General features: G+C 38.7%; 1 protein-coding gene across 1 annotated transcript in view; it reads left to right on the top strand.

Annotated features, from left to right (window-relative positions):
• Nucleotides 1-203: 203 nt before the first annotated feature.
• LUZP2 (leucine zipper protein 2) overlaps nt 204-16,329 on the top strand; it is a gene marked incomplete at its 5' end in the record, with an annotated part of 196,561 nt that continues 180,435 nt past the window's right edge. Inside the window, one exon of the mRNA XM_082000822.1 lies at nt 204-265. Within this exon, the coding sequence (XP_081856948.1) occupies nt 204-265 (62 nt within the window). The remainder of the gene's footprint in view (nt 266-16,329) is intronic.

The raw sequence follows: 16,329 nt of genomic DNA, 5'->3' as shown, positions 1-16,329 counted from the left end.
CTCCAACCCCACCCGGAGCTCCCGTCCTTACCCGGGCGGTCGGGCTGTCCGCTCCGGCGGAGCCAGGACGCTCCCGCAGCAGGGCGGGCAGCTCCCCAGGCAGGGCGAGGCTGAGGAGCTGCGGGAGGAAGAGCCGGCGGGGGGGCGAAAGAGTCGGTGCGAAGAGGACGGTGGGGAACGGCACGAAGCTGAGCCGCTCCAGTATGCAATTCATCGCCGCTTGTTACTTGCTGCCTCTCTTCCCGGCTCTGGTCTTCAGCGCTAGGTGAGTACCGAGAGCGATTTTGCTTAGAGTTCCCCTGTTTTGTTCGCCCTTTGCTGTTTCAGATTCAGCGCTCTCCGGAGAAATAAGGCGGATTTTCAGCTTGTACTGGGGTAGTAAGTTTACAGCAGCTATCTTCTCTGATTCTTCTCCCTCTCTCTCCCGATCCTCTGAAAGATACTGAGTCTTGTCTTGGTCTTTCTAGGCTGCATTATGATATAAAGAGCCGGTCCTGTATAAGTTGACCCACAGCTCATGTGATGTAGCAAGACAGTCACAAATAGAAGCTTTATCTATATAGCAGTAATAGCAGATAGACTCTGCTTCGTTGGAAGTAAGGAAGCCAAAGAGCTGAAACTGAGAACGTGCTAACGTTTTCCCTTACAGAGTGGAATAATAAATAATAAAATAATAAATAATAAAATAAACGCTTGAACAATCTGAGCTCAGTTCAGGTTTCTGTATCTGAAGATGGACCTAGGAGCTTATATTTTTATTGTGAAATGCAGGTGAGATGTTGCAGTGTTCTCTCAATGCCAGGAATCGTGTTAAAAAGTTGCTGCAATCTAGAAGCATTCCTTTCTGTGCAAGTATAATAAATCACTGAGGAAAATATGAACAAAATGTATTGCAGCTGAAAAATAAAACCTCTTCTGACCATACAGTATTCTGATAAGATAATATGCACTGCTCAGTTGCTCAGAGATAGTATATTCTTCATGCTGTAGACATTACATGTTCAGCACGGAAAAGATAAAGCTGAGACACTATCCCGCTGTCTTGATGTACACAGATGGAAAGTTAATGCTTGGTACAGAGCAAATCTGTTGTAATGACACTGCTCTCAGTTCAGGCTCCTTGATTTCCGGTTCCTTATCAGATAATCCAGCCCAAATTTTGACTGTGATATTTCTCTGCTATGTTAGAAGTTTGTAGGGTACGTAGTAGTAAGTCTGTAAAGCATGTTATCAGAGGATATATGCATGTACATTTATCAGGGAAATGGTCTTTTCCCTTATTCTTGGTCTCTTCCTGTAAATCAGCATCAAAGCAGCTTTTTTTTTTTTCAGAAGCACTGCATGTTTTAAGCCTTAATTGTTCAGAGACTTTAAAAAAAAAAAGTGTGTTCTGTGAAGTACTCAGGTACAGCACGAGCATATCTCTGTACATATTTGAACACAGGCAAATGATAACTGTTAAAATCTCTGAGTGGGAAAAGGCCCAAATGCAGGGAGAAATTAGGAGTATCGAAATGCTTCAGTTACTCAATTGCTTCACTCCTTTGGAAGGTGGTGTTATTGGTGAGGGATGTGTACTTTTTCTTGGTAACGCTTCGGTTTTAGGAACTCTACAGTGCCACTCCGATGCTCTTTAGAATATAAAACTTGGAGGAAAACTGTAATATATTGTGATTCAATAATTGTCCCTTTTGAGTTGATAAGTGGTCTAAGGAAACATTCACTAGCAGTCAAGTGTGAAATTTCTTGTCAATTCGGATTAATAATTCTACACTCACTTAAGAATGATACGTTCTTTGCTGAATTATGCCAGAGTTAAAAAGGAGAAGAAGCACCAAGCCAGCTTTTGCAGATGCAGGTTTGTATCTTGCTTGAGCCTGTGCAGATTAAACTGTATGAAGAGACCCGTGGAAAACTATTCTAAATCTTTATATTTTCCTGTTTTGATGAAGCGTCTTACAAACTACTTGAACATTCAGGGGACTAAACTGGGACAAGGTGTATCTAGTGTAAATACCTAAAAGCAGGTGCCTCATCTTCTTGAGAAAATATTACCCTGTATGAAAAATGAAGTGTAGCTCATTCTTCATAATTGTAAAAAAAAAAAAAAAATATTCAAGTCCCTCTCCACCTTTCAAAAAATAATTGGGAAGAATATGAAGTAGTTGAAGTTGGCATGTGAATACTAATTATGAACAGTATGGCTCTGAGGAGTGGATATACTTTCATAAGGGTATAGTTCTGTGGCGCATGATGGCTTACGGAATTGAGGGATGAAAATGATCAGTGTTGAGAGCGATTCCAGTTAAAGCTCCACCCAAGTACAGTATGTATTGCAAAGAGAAGTTTTGCTTTTGACCCTGGGTTGGTCATCCTTTTAAAAAGGAGACTGAAACTCTGCTGTAGAGTTGGAGATTTATAAAAGTCCCGGACTACTTTGGTCAGCAGTTGCTTTCAGTCACTTGATTTTTAACTGGCTGTGTAGACGACAGAGTAATCTTTCAACAGTACATGATGGAAGTTTAAAAAATGATACAGTACTATCAATATGCCATCTACTGGGAAGAGATTATGCTTTAATCTCCTTCAGCAGAAGGCAGTTCTGTCTGTGGCAGTTTCTATTTCTTGTAAACATATGGTTACTTCATTGGTTGGACCCTAACAGAGTAGGCTTGCAGGACTAGTTGTGTTTGTAAAAAGCAGGGTCCAATGTCCTGCTGTGTGAAATTGCTTAGCTAAGGCAAAGCATCAACCTTGCAGGGCAGAAAGCTTTCCATCATGAGAATTTTTTTTTTAGGTTTGTACAGAAGTGCAGGATCTCCACTCCGGATGTTGGTGGAGAAATCAGTGAACACAGCACTTGCTGCAGAGGTGGACAGCTGCTGCTTTTTGTTCCTTGTCATGTGGTGGCACCATCTTCTTTGCCTCATTGCCATGGTGATAGTTTTGGAAGACCTCAGCGTGTCTTCAAGCCTAATTGTAAACAAATATGAATTGATGAGTTCAGCTATGTTAACAAAGCATGTCATCTTTTCCTATTTTACCGTATTGTTAAAAAGAGGAAAAAACACAGCTATCTTTTAAGATTGAGTTCATAATTAGCTTTTGATTTTCAGAACTGTATGCAGCTAACTTCTCGGCATTGTCTAAAACCATATGCATGGACCACATACCTATTAAACTACAGAAAGTTCATATTTTTGAAATGAACGATCTTTTCTGTATTACCTAAACTTGTGTCTGGTGCAGCTTTGAAATGATGACTCTCAATCATATTTCCAGTTGGTTGTAGTGCCAGAGAGGTAACTATATTGAGGTCTGCTTGCCTATCCACTTAACTGTGTATGTTTTGATGGAATAAGTAAAAATTGCTGTTCTAAAACTGGTCCCATTAAAAAGTTAAAGGGAACAAATTTTTGAAGGTATAATTAACTTGGCAAAACTATTCTGAAGTCGGTGTTTTCCTGTTTGCTTTTATTTTGCCTTGGACTAATTGGTTTTAGGAGATCTAACGAGATGGTTATTTACATATTACTTCTTTCATCCCATGCTGAAAGAACCTTCTTCAGAAATGAGTCCCACTGTACTGTGAGCTCAGTGAGTGCACGTAGAGTACAATAGGCTCGGGTCTGAGTCTGCAGCTGCCTGGGTGCTTTTGTGGCCCCAGGCACCTAAATATTCTTACTGGAAAAATTTTCTGTAGAAGGGAATGCTTGTATGAAGTCAGTCATTGGCATCAGTAACTAAAAGCTGTGGTCTAGATTACCTTGTCTAATGACACTTGCCTGATTTTAGCTAAAAGGAGAATTTTCTGAATATTCAACGTTACTATTAACAACTGGATACCTTAATCTCTGCTCACTGACAAATTATAATGAATTCACCTTATTAAACATGAGAACCTGACTTAAATGCTTACTTTTTTCCCCTGGACTTACTTTCAAGAATGACTATTTTCTTCACGTTTGGGTTTGGTAATTATTAAGGAATATGAAAATACTAATATCTTTCCATCCTCTCACATAAAGGTTTGGGAAGGACTCGGTCTGAGACTTGAGGAAGGATAAAGGGGAACATCTTCTGATGTTGTTATACTCATGGCAGGGAAATTTTGAAAATACTTGATTCTAGTTCTTAAGCTCTTTCCCATCTTACAAACACTGTTTGGGCTATAAGATGTTGAAAGTAACCGTTTCTTTTTTAGACTGATAGGACAGTGGAGGGAACCCTGCTCCTTAGATTTCAAGGTGGAAGAATGAGGCTCACTGCGTACTTACACCCTTGGCTGCAGCCACACCATTGTTATGTGCTCCAGCAGGTAGCCAAAAGTGGGTCTCGCTTTCAAGATCTCAGGCTGAAGTCCAGCAGTGTCCTTCCTTTTTCCCATGATTGAATGTGAACTCTGTGATGTGGTAGTAGACTCCTTACTACTTTATCAGAAAAGAGGATGGGTTTTTGCTGTAGGTTTGGTGGATAATAGACTGTCTTGTGCTTTCTGAATTTCCCCAGAAATTCAGGGGCATTAACTCTATCATCTGTCTCCTGCTTAGAATTTCTTTCACACTTACTTTTGCTGCCTGAGTTTTCCGGGCCATGAAAGCTTTCTGTTTTCTATCAACGTGGATGATGATGCATGTTTGGTTAATGGCTTGTAAGGACTTATGTTTGAGGTACAGAAGTGGCATTTAGCATATGGCTTGTGATCTTACTATACCTGAAGAAGCACGTGCTTTGTGGTGGACTGTGTTTAAACGTAATGGGACAAATTTACCGGTGCACAACTCCATTATTTCAAGGAATGTGTTTCGCTTGATGGCTTCGTTTTGATGACTTACAAGCAAGCGCCTAATACAGCAAACTAGAAGCTACTAGGTGAAACCAAAGCCTTTTCCTCCTTCTGGGTTAAATGTTTTGAGCTCCAGTGATATGTTTAAAAAGAACAAAAAGTGAAAAACCAACAACCACACACACAAACCAAAGAAAAACAAAAAAAACAAATCCAGACAAACCCACAACAAACCAACCAACAAAACACCCAAACCACTAGATGTGGCAGGAGGAACTACATCTGTTTCTCCTTCTCCCTCCTGCCAAAAGCCCATGGCCTCAGGGGTGCGGGTGCTGGACTACAAAACTGCAATGGCAAAATAAGACCCTTTTGTCGGCACGAGTGCAGTCACCAACCATAATGCCTTAGAGTACGTGGCGCACATCGAATCTGCAGGGTGCCGTACAGGGAAGAGACTTCCAAGGTAGCTTTCAAACAAGGTAGTTGGGTGTATCTATCTTGTGTAGAAAAGTAAACAAGAACCTGCTGTAGGTGAACTTTGGCATCAGAATGAGGTTGCTTAAAGCTAGTTTGGGAATCCCTGTACTTGAACTGTGCTATATATGCATTTAAGAATACGTGTGTGTATATCTGCATGTTCTTAATGCTAGCCTTATGTAATAGACCTGCTTCTCCATGTTTGCAGCCCTTCTACAATAGGGCAGCCACACATGTATTCTACCTCTTTGCCTTGCACCTGGGGGGGCGAAGATAAATTCTACGCCCCCCCCCCCCCCCAAAAAAAAAAAAGTTTTAAATTTTACGGGCTTTTCTGCTGTAGGATAGAGCTAATTTTTGGTGAAGAGTGATGTCCTTAGAAGTGCTATGCTTGCTGGGCTAAAACTCTTAAAAGTGCCCCAGAAATCTGAGCTTTAACAACCTAAATCAAAAATACAGAAGGAAAGCCTTTCTCAGTTTGGCCAGAAATACTAGAAACAGATTCTTTTGTGATGTTTTGTCATTTATGTTTCTGATTTCTGGAATCTGAAAGGAAGCAGAAAAAAAAATGAGGGGAGAAGATAAAGGTATCCTGCTAAAACCTTTTATAACTTTCAGGAAATACTTATCTTAGATTTGAGCTACAGCTCAAATATTCTTGAAGTTCCGTGTGATCTGAAGTAAACCTTGAAGATCTCTAGAATTCAGTCCTAAAGTAATGGAACAGTTGGAATTCTGCTAGTTAAGCTATGTATAAGGTATTTCTGCCCAGGATACTTGCTGTGGAGTTACCTTTGCTATTTTAATGTATTCTTTGTGTTTAGAGAAATTATAATGCTGACGCTTTCCTCTTTCTTCCTCATTTATTAATTTATAGCTAAGGAAGAATATAAGGATATCTTAACCTAAATTTGTAATCCATCTTTCTGTGAGATTGTGGGTTTGATATTATTTCCTATGTTTAACAGAAACCTGTTCAGAGATAGTAATCCTTATGATGTACCACTCTGCAGACAAATAAATCTTATGCCACTTGTCAAAATCAGTGTTTCTTCTCATTTTCTAACTTTGCGCGACAGGTACACCAGCTGTCTTGTAAGGGTCAGATGTGTAAATATTTTCTGTATGGAAGACAAGTAATATGTTTGTCAGAAAGAATAAAAGTATTTCATACCATCCTTCAATCTTAATACTGTGTGGAGGTTTAAGATGTGTATTGTTATATTTGCTCTTTCAAACACATCAGAGTGGCAAGTACCTTTTAGAAATGCTGAAGAATAAATCCGATGTTGCATCAAATAACAGTTTTTGTGTGCTGCTGTAGATTATGGTTTTTTCTCCCTCTCCTTCTTGTGTTATTACTTACTCATCTTACCACTTACCTCGTATCAGTCCTGCGTTCATTAATCTTTTCGCAGTACAAGTATTATCTTAGCAATGCTTTTTGTAGTGTTCCCTCTGAAATCTCTGGTGTATTTTTTGAAACAAACACTTTGGTGAATCATGAGAGAAATCAATGTGTAGAACTCTTACAAGCTGAAAAAAATAAGTGTGTATGGAATTTCTCAATATCTTACTTGTCGATATTGATTGATAGCTTCTATGGAAAGGAGTGGAGAAATGTCAAAAATTCTGGTGTGTTTTGTTTCCACATGTTCTATAGATCAGATAAGGCTAGTGTGCTGCCAGCATACTAGCATACCCAAATTGTTATTTTTTTCCATCCATTTACACATTCTTATTGTTGTCTATTTATGAATGCTCATATTTTGTCAATTTACGGTCACAGTTTCCTTCTGGGCAATAGCTAGCTTTGCGCCTCATTTGCTGAGTAGGAAAGTGGAAGCTGGGTAAAAAACAGATTTACCCACTGTCAGACAAATTACAGCACTTAGCAAGCTGAGGATATATTTGCTGAATCCCATCTAATTGCAGAACTAACACCTTTCCCGTTTAGTCAGAGATGGAGCTGCAGCAGAACATCCTTCTAACTTCTCCATACAAACTTTTTGCAGGCCTCCACACTTTTACCAGGTGATGTGTGTTATCCCTGGCTTTGCTACTATCTTCTCACCTGGAGAGCATCAAAACTCCTTCTATGAGAAGACAGGCAAAGGGGGGGTTTATGACTGGATACAGTCTCTGTAATTTCACTGTAATATAACCCTTTAACATATTTTTAGTAGCTGCTATGGGTCTTTATACAATTTGGTTTGGTAGTGGCGAGGGGGGAGGAAGACAAATTACGTAGCACTCTAAGTGGTAAACAAAATGCAGTCATTTACTAGTACCATATGGCTGCTGGATTCTCAGTACTTGATACTGCTTTTCAGGTGTTTCTGTGATTTTGCTGATGTGAATGACTACAGAAATAGGTAGTCAGCTGTGACTGGTACCTCAGAACTGCTGTGCGAACCAGGGGACCTAGAGTGACAATGACCACGGTAGTACACTTCATCCACCTGATGTGTGCTATCCTCATCGTGTCTGAATGAGTTTGCAGTCGTGTGTTTGTTTTAGACTAGCCTGTGGCAGCAAACAAAGGAAAAAAGAGTGTGATTTTACTGAAATGTGGAAGAGCAGAAAAAAATGCATGGAAAAATTGAACTGACAAGACTGAGAAGCGGCTGTGTTCTGGGTGGCATTAGATTGTCTGTTGAGGAAGTTTCATCCTCCTGATGCAGTGTAATGAAATGTGTGCTCAATGTGCAAAGAGGGAATGTCTGTCTTGAAAATGGAGAAATAAAATCAATTTTGCTACTGCTTCACTTACAGATTTTTTTTTTTGTAAAGGAATATTTTCAGGATGGGGTGAAGCTCAGCCAGGGTGCAAATCGAATGACTGTGTTTAGTAAACAGCTGAATCTTTGAGCTGCTTTGATGAAACCGATCAGTTGATGATTAGCTCTTGTTTTCTGTGCCAAGATATGCAATGTAGCCATTGTAGTCTTCTTATTTGTGACTGGCAGAGTTCGTCAGTCCTGCTGCAGATCTACCCCTCTATTCTACGGAGAGTCCGCAAGTTCCTGGCATGTGCTGCTCTGAAAATAGGCACTGTGGCTTTTTTGTTTGTTTTGGTTTGTTTTCTTCTTCCTTCCATGAGGGGAGCCAAGGTTTGCCAAGGGATGAGACATTTCAGAAAGGCTTAATACCTATAATCTGCAGTGGATTTTCGTTAAGTGAGCCGAATGAGTCTAATCTGATGCCTTTTGAATTTCAAAAAGGGACAGCGTGTTGCCTGCACTAACCTTTGTGGAAAATATGAACATAAATGAGAGCTATATGCTTTGAATACTAGACTGTTGTTCAGCTGCTGATGTGTATGGGGGATACCCAATAGCTGTGATTGTTAGCAATCCATCCTGACCTCTTTTAGAAAGTCTAGCCTTGCAGATTTCTTTGTTTCGTCCTCAGTTGAGCAATAAGGTTATTTGGCTTAATGCAAATGGTAAGGCTTGGGAAATGAATCTGTAACCATGGTGCCTAGATGACAAGGGGTCGAGGGAGAGTCAGAACCCATGGCAGCATTGCTGCTTCTCTTCTGTTTCCTTCATTAAGCACCTCTAACTTGGCAATCAGTGCAGCCCGTGCTATTTAATTTGGTGAAAAAGCAGTCCGAAATACTGCTTTCTGCGAGTTCTCTGCATTCATGCATGAATGATGTATGAAACAAATACACTCCTCGAGTGCACAGATAGTGAATAGAGACTTCTCTGCAGTTGCTTTTTTATTTACTTGTAAAACAACTGTCTGCTGTTCAGTATACACAGATGTGCTGTAGCTGGCTCAGGAAAGCTTATGAAAGCAGACATTTAATTTAATATTTTTCTTTAACTCATACCTCTCTGTCCCTGTTTCAAACACCTTAGTTCTTTCTCTGATTTCTACTCAGCTGGAGCTCTTTTGGCTCAAGGGAAGATTGCTATCAATTCCTGGAAGCAGACAGAATTAAACTGCTGTAAAAACTAAACAGTAAAATCTATTTTGAAGAAATGCTAATCAGTTCTTCAAATAGACTCAGAAAAACTTTCTATCTGTTCTAATGCGGTAGTATGAGGTCGTATTGCCTGTTTCATACGTACCTAGACTGACAAAATTTAAACAGCTTCAGAAATAGCTAGGGAGAAACACAGGACGTGTATACCAGAACTAAACGTTTAAGGAATGTGAGTTCCCTTTGTATGAGATAAATCTCCCCTCACTGGTGCTTAAAATGTAATCTGAAAGGCTTAACCCATTTCCATCAAATAGGTGGTGGACAGAAGCTGACACTGCAGTTCAGGGTTAAATGGTATAGCATTCAGCCTTCCTTACTATAGGGACATCGTATGTGTCTTTGGTTAAGCTTGACGCTTATATCACATTTTAAAATGGTTAGTCGTTACAGCAACATGAAGTTTTTGTTGCACGGGATTAAACCTGTAGACCGACGTGCTGTTGACAAGAGTGGTTGCTACCAGAGGAAAGTAGAAAAACCTTGGAAAAGCAGTGTGGAATAATTTCATCTGCCTTAAATCTTTACGCATTCAAGGGAATGAAATGATCCTTAAGGTAGCGTGAGCCATTCCTTTAAAAGAATATTCAGATGGGTAACAGAATCTTTTGTTCTTGTGAACATTCGCAAGGACCCATGTGGAGAAGTAAGTCAGTGTGTTTTCAGCAATTCAAGTTGGTGACTAAACTGGAAGCTAATGCGTGTACCCAAGCAATCCTTCCCAACCGCCTGATTTGCAGGGAAACTGTTGGGAAGTTTTGCCATAATGCCAGAAGGGAGAAATTGCTACAGCCATTCTGTGACCTAATAGGATGAGAGATGATATCAGAGGGAGATGATGGGAAAACAGACTGATTTTTATATCTGTTAGAAGGAGGTAGGTAAAAAGGGACATTAAGTGATGAATGAGTAAGTTGGAATATTGATACTATCCTGGAGGTACTCTATTGACCTGTATTTTACCAGAGGCTAGCTACATCCAGGTGCTACTCTTCCTATACAAAGATGAGGAAAATAATGCTGTGTATGTAGAGTGTGAGAAAACATTATGGGGAAGGAGACTTCTTCTGCTCTGCTTGTAACTGCTAATGACTTAGAAATTACAGTATTGGTTTAGGTTTAATTCTTTAAAATAAATGCTTAAAAATTATTTAAAAATATGGCTTAAAAGTCTCCTAATAAGAAAGCAGTAAAAAGCTAGTACTTTCACCTGAATTTTAGGGCAATAGAAGGGATTCATCTTGTGCTACACATACCTATGTTCTGTATACTTTAAGCCTCATAAATAATGTACACCTAAAGCTAAATTAAGGGTAAATCTATCAGTGTTCTACAGATAACACTGTGTTATACGTGGTGTTGTGTGTGTGGAAATCTCTTTAGCCCTCATTACTTACCACACACTAATGAGGATGGAGACGTTTCTTACTTGTTTCTTATTAATTTAACAAAAACAGTGGCAGTGGAAAAGTCTCCTCGTTGGAGTAGATGACAAAACCTCATTGCGGATGCCAATTAAAAAGTAACTAAAGACTGCAAAATTGTATCCAATTTCATTAGTGTATTTTTTTGAATGTAAAAAGATCTCTTTCACTGAAGGGAAAATACATAAATACGTACAGCGTATGTGCCCCTGCGTAAAGGATTTCTAGTTGTAGACATATAATGAAGTATAAAAAAATTGATTTTTGGCTATCTTTTTTAGTGTCTTTAATAGATATGTATGCTTCTGTTTGTATAGAATGAAATATTTCAGAGCAGCTGAATTTTTTTTCCAACAGCTAAGGCGTCGAATGTGAATACACCATTTGCAGGTAAAAATATCAAATAATTTCTGCAGATAACATTGGGCTCTAATATTTTTTTTAATATCCTGCCACTTCCTTCAACTGCAAGAAATAATACTGGAGACAAGCGTTGTTTCAGGCAAATACGTTTATCTGGAATTATTCTGCGAGCTTCTGCTTTTGCAGTCTCAGTTGGACAGTCTTGCACTTCAGTGTAAAAAGATAAAAACTTTCTGTAGATTCCTCGGATTTCAACAACTTGTTATATTTATGTTGATAGTGCCTGTTAGTTGCTGCCGTTCTGGCACAGGTCTAACTACTGAAAAAGTAACTTGAGAAATTGATGTTGTGTTAAGTGCTTACTCAGCAATCTGTTATCTTGGGGGGGTTTTCCTAGCTAGGCTGGGTTATCGGTGTGACCTCCTGTTGCAGCAGCATCGGGCACATCCCGAGGGTTGTTCCAAACAGCTCCCTTATGCATGCGAAACAGCGGGTGCTTTTGCATACTCTCCTCTTAACTGGCTCTGAAGCTTTTCCAAAATTTGCATGACAGGTACCCCTCCAAATCTAGTTTAGAGGAAGATCCTAATCTTTTCAGGCCTCAAATCTTTCTATGAACTGGCAGCATTTCATATAACCTTTAAATCCATGCTAAAAATGTTAGTTACGCTTTTTAAAATGACTAGGATTGTAAATTAGGTTTCAAGCATCATTAGACCAATAGGTAGGATGAGCAGAATCCTGCATCTGCTTTTGAGTAATAAGAAAAAGAAATAACCTGAGGCAAAAGATTTAAAAAAAAAAAAAAAAAAAAAAAATCATGCTTACACTACTTGGGGTAGCTGGGCTTCAAGGTATCTCTGTACTATGTTTGATCATGAACGGAAATGTCAGTCTTCATACAATTTTTACATACAGAGGTCACAAGGCATTAAAAAGTGATGTGTGATCATAGATATGGAACTACATAAATGTCAAGGTAATGGTATTGTGAGAAAAAAATGATAAAATTCAGGCAATCTTTCATTTGGACAGATATCAGTTGTTATAAACTGGTAGCTCTACATTTAATCAATATGCATTTCACTACTTATTTACGTTCTTGAGAGCTGCTGCTCTTACCATAATATAATTGCAGAAATAGTAACTTTCTATGATTAATATGTTTGTGTTTACGCTGATATACAGTGGCTGAGGATTTAACACTGTCTTTGAATGGATGTCTCAATGAATATTTTCTCATTGCAGTACTTTAGCCTTTTGACCGTATTACAGCATGCTGCTCCTTAAAGGAAGAGAGTAAAGTAATGGAAGCTTTCAGTCAGCAATTAGGATATATGCTTACAGAAACCACTGAGATTAGAAGGTATTAAACTATGAAATTGTATCGAACAATGGTAGCACTAACTTTTGCAAGACAGATGACTGGAGCAAAGAACAGTGTTTATTCTTTTACTATGCCTTGCAGCATTGTTTTCAGCTGAGATAAATTGGACTTGATGAAGTGATCTGTGTTAGGCTTCAAATCTTTATTTATGTGGAGGAGAAAAGTGGGAATATTTTCTATTTGCTTTCCTTTATTCTATTCCTCCAAAAGCCTATGTGGGAATTAAGATACAAAGCTTAATTTAAGTGGAAAAATGGATGAAATCCTGCCTTCATAAGAAGCAGCTATGGGTGGTTTTGGACATGGTTAGGGTCACTACTGCTTCATTTGATTTGGGTTTTTGGCTTTGCACTAGTCTAAGGATCATTCTTAATATGCTTGTGTAAATACCTGTTTCTTAAAATACTCAGGAGATAGAGATTTCCGTTACAGCTTCATTTGGAGTATTGGAAAAATTGAATGGTGTAAAAACAAATGAATTGGTAGTTTTGGTACATTTCCGGCTAAATGAAACTGAAATTCTCCCTGGTTAAACCTGTATAATGAATGTTTGTTGCTACAAGCTAGGATATGTATAAGGAGTGGAGGTTGGTTTTGGAGGCTCAGTTGTCTTCCAGATGTTGAAACAGGAATAACAGTAGAAAACAACACTTTCAGTAGTATATGAAAACTTATGTGTGTATATATATAATCATAGTGAACATCAATATGCAAACTTCTAAAGATTAATCTTAAAAAAAAAGCCCCAAAACACCATGACAAGAGCAAAACCCCCCCCAGAAACTCCAAACACTTTAAAAATGAAGTAATTACTTTAAATGGTTATTACTGTGTTAGAAATGTGTTCTGTCTCATCAATTTTTTTTGTTTAACATTTGCTTAGACATTTCAAAACTTCAGTCTGTGTTCACAGGACCGCTGTGTTCACAACTATAGACCTGTTCCCGTGTGCCCATGGGATACTTCAATGAAATCTATTTCAGAATAAATAAACTTTCAGCCTTACATGAATCCATTTATAGATCCTCACACTGCACCAGTCCTTTGCCCACTTCTGGTTTGGATTACTATTTTTGTGATACGGAGTAAAGGACTGCTTTTTATATAGAGAAACACTGTTGTGCAGCTAATGTGCCTGTATTACAGTGTATGTAAGGCTGAGTTTCATACCTGGTTTCAAAATACTAGTGGAAAAAACAATATAGAACTTTCTCTGTTATAAGAAATAGCAACAGATTTGTAACCTTACCTCTTACCAAAGAGGGAGGACGGCAGACTAAGATATTTTAGCTTAAAAGAACAACCCCAGAAAACACCAAAACATTATTGTTTTCTAGTCTCTATGGGTCAAGGTCATAGAAGACTGCTTTGTTCAGCAGACCTGTAGCTCTGGGAGTATTAACTGGTATGGTAGGATTCCACTGGAGTAAATCTTGTAAATAGAATGTAGCTTTAAATCAATTATTTGATCACCTTCAGTAATTACGAACAAAAACACCCGTTTGGCACCTTTGGGGTCATTGTACCATCCACTGAGTTCACCAAGTCACCGTGACTCTTAGAATAATATGAAGTTCCCAGGGGCATCCACCTACCGCATATGGAAAGAGAGTAAGAAATTGGCACTCAGTTTAGCAAAGACAGAACCAAGAAAACACTCAAAAGATTTTTTTTTTTTTTTTTTTGGATGGAGAACTCTCTCTTATATTTATAGATGAGATGGTTACAGCTAAGTTTTCAATTCGGTCCTTGACATTTATCTCTAATTTTTCTAAAATAGAATATCTCACTGGGTTAAGGTTTCTTGTGTGAAAGATGTTTGTCTTTTTAATTCTTATTGTTTTCAGTTGTCCCTTACTAGAAGACATAAGTGTGAGGTTTTACTTAAACTTGCTTCATGATTTCGGTCATTGAAATACTGCCATAGAGGGAATTTTAGTTTTTATTTCATTCTTTAAAGCCTTTTTTTGCTAATGCTCACTTACGGTCTGTGGAACCACAGTAAGGGTGGAATGCATAAGATACAGTTCTGTCTCCTCTTTTTGTTCAATAAGTTTCTTGTTTTACAACCTGCTAGCGTGTTTATTCTGATGTTCTTTGTTCAGGAACTATGGGAAAAGTTCATGCATCTTGTTTACTTAATTGTGGGGATATAAGGAGAAAAGTCAGACTCCTGATACAGATCAGGGTGCCTGTCACTCTTACTTTTGACATGTTTGGTGTCTGAAGGATACTGTTCTTCAACAATTCTGTAACTTTCTATTTAAATAAAAAATATGGGAAATGACTTTATGGCATCCTGCTGCCAAAAACACAAGGGCTCTCAGGTATACTAAGCAATTTGACTTCCTTTTATCTTCCTCTGAGAGCCATCTCATTCTGTGAAATACAAGGCATTTTGCTTTCACGTTTGTGGGAGTTGTTTTTATTTTCTGAATGATATTTATTAGTATCTGTCATGTTTATCCTTAATGGGTATTGAATGGGTATTATAGTAGTGACAAAACACCTGTCAAATCTAGTGTCGATACATCTATAACAACTCTGTTTGTCACTTGAATATTTTAAGCCTTTGATGCTTTGAAAGTTGTTTTCCTTTTTCTTAACGTTTCCTACTGAGAGTGTTTCGTAGGATATTGTTAGTCCTCTGCATAACGTGAGTAGTGAAAATGATGATTGAGAGAATGATCCGACACTCATCAAATTAGCACTGATCAGCTTAACAATGTGCCTTCTAATGTGCAGGAGTGATGGATCCAGGCATGGCATAGCCTGTACTTCAATTTATCTTAGAATTCAGTAGACAACTCAAAAGAATAAAGTGTGTGTCTGTAAGTAGCCGGGCATCGCACGTCAACAGGAAGACTTGGACATCGTAGATGAAGGATGCCTCTGTTCAAAGCAGAATCTGGATACTTCAATGTTTAAATTGTGGCTGGATCTGTGCCACCAAGAAAAGAAGAAAACAATACTCCCCATTTAAGAGCCACTGTCCGAGGTCAGTGACTACACTGCAGTGCAAGAATCACTGTAGTCCCTTTCAATGTACGAACAAGAAATGCAGTACTGTGTTTCAGAGTGCAACTGGCTCAGCTCATCAGCTGGCATCCGCAACTCTATTCCAGCTATGGATCTGGCCACTAACCAAATAGAGACATCTTTTAATTGTGAGCATTGTATCTTTGCCAGTTCAATTAAGACTTTCAACATTTTCATCCAAATCAGTATTTAAGACTTGATTCTTAGGCTGAGCTCTGGAAGAACAGACAGTGTTTAACACCAAATATGAAAAATGCTAATATTAGATGACCTCTTGTTTCCAAAACTAAACTAGTTTCTTTGCGTTGACTGCAGCATATAAAACGGAGCTCCCTCCAGGCTCTTCGTGCAGGAGTATGTTCTAGCCTGCGTGCAGTTTTCCACCCTTCCAGACCGTAGTCACTCTGTTATTGATCAGTCTAGGTTAGTGTATCTACCTTCTTCCCTACTTACCTGCACAGCTCCTTCCAAAATGTTCCGTATTTCTTCTGCAGCAGGCAGAGACATGGAGATGGAGAAAAGTCAGGTGTTCATGCCCGATATAACAATATCTAATACATCTCTTTCCAATCGCTCACTGTCTTTCACTAACAGAAAAAAAATCTGTGCTGAGTAAACTGTTAGTTTAAGTAAACTGTAGTAACTGAGAGTCTGCTTCGGTGGGCAATGTTTTTTTTTTTTCCTCTTTCGCTGCTTAAATTGAGAGACTTAAATATTTGTAAGATCTGTAAACATGATTAGGCTGTTGGAATTATTCCCTGATGCTAAATCAGTGGTGAAGATGGTAGGAAGAGCACAAGGAGCAAGTATTTCTCCTGACAACTTTAAGGTGATTTGGGATAGAAATCCATTTCTG

Source organism: Phaethon aethereus (genome assembly GCF_964289735.1).
Source record: "Phaethon aethereus genome assembly, chromosome: 5".
NCBI lineage: Eukaryota > Metazoa > Chordata > Aves > Phaethontiformes > Phaethontidae > Phaethon > Phaethon aethereus.
The sequence above is the reverse complement of the archived record's forward strand: the minus strand, read 5'-3'. Positions and strand labels throughout refer to the sequence as shown.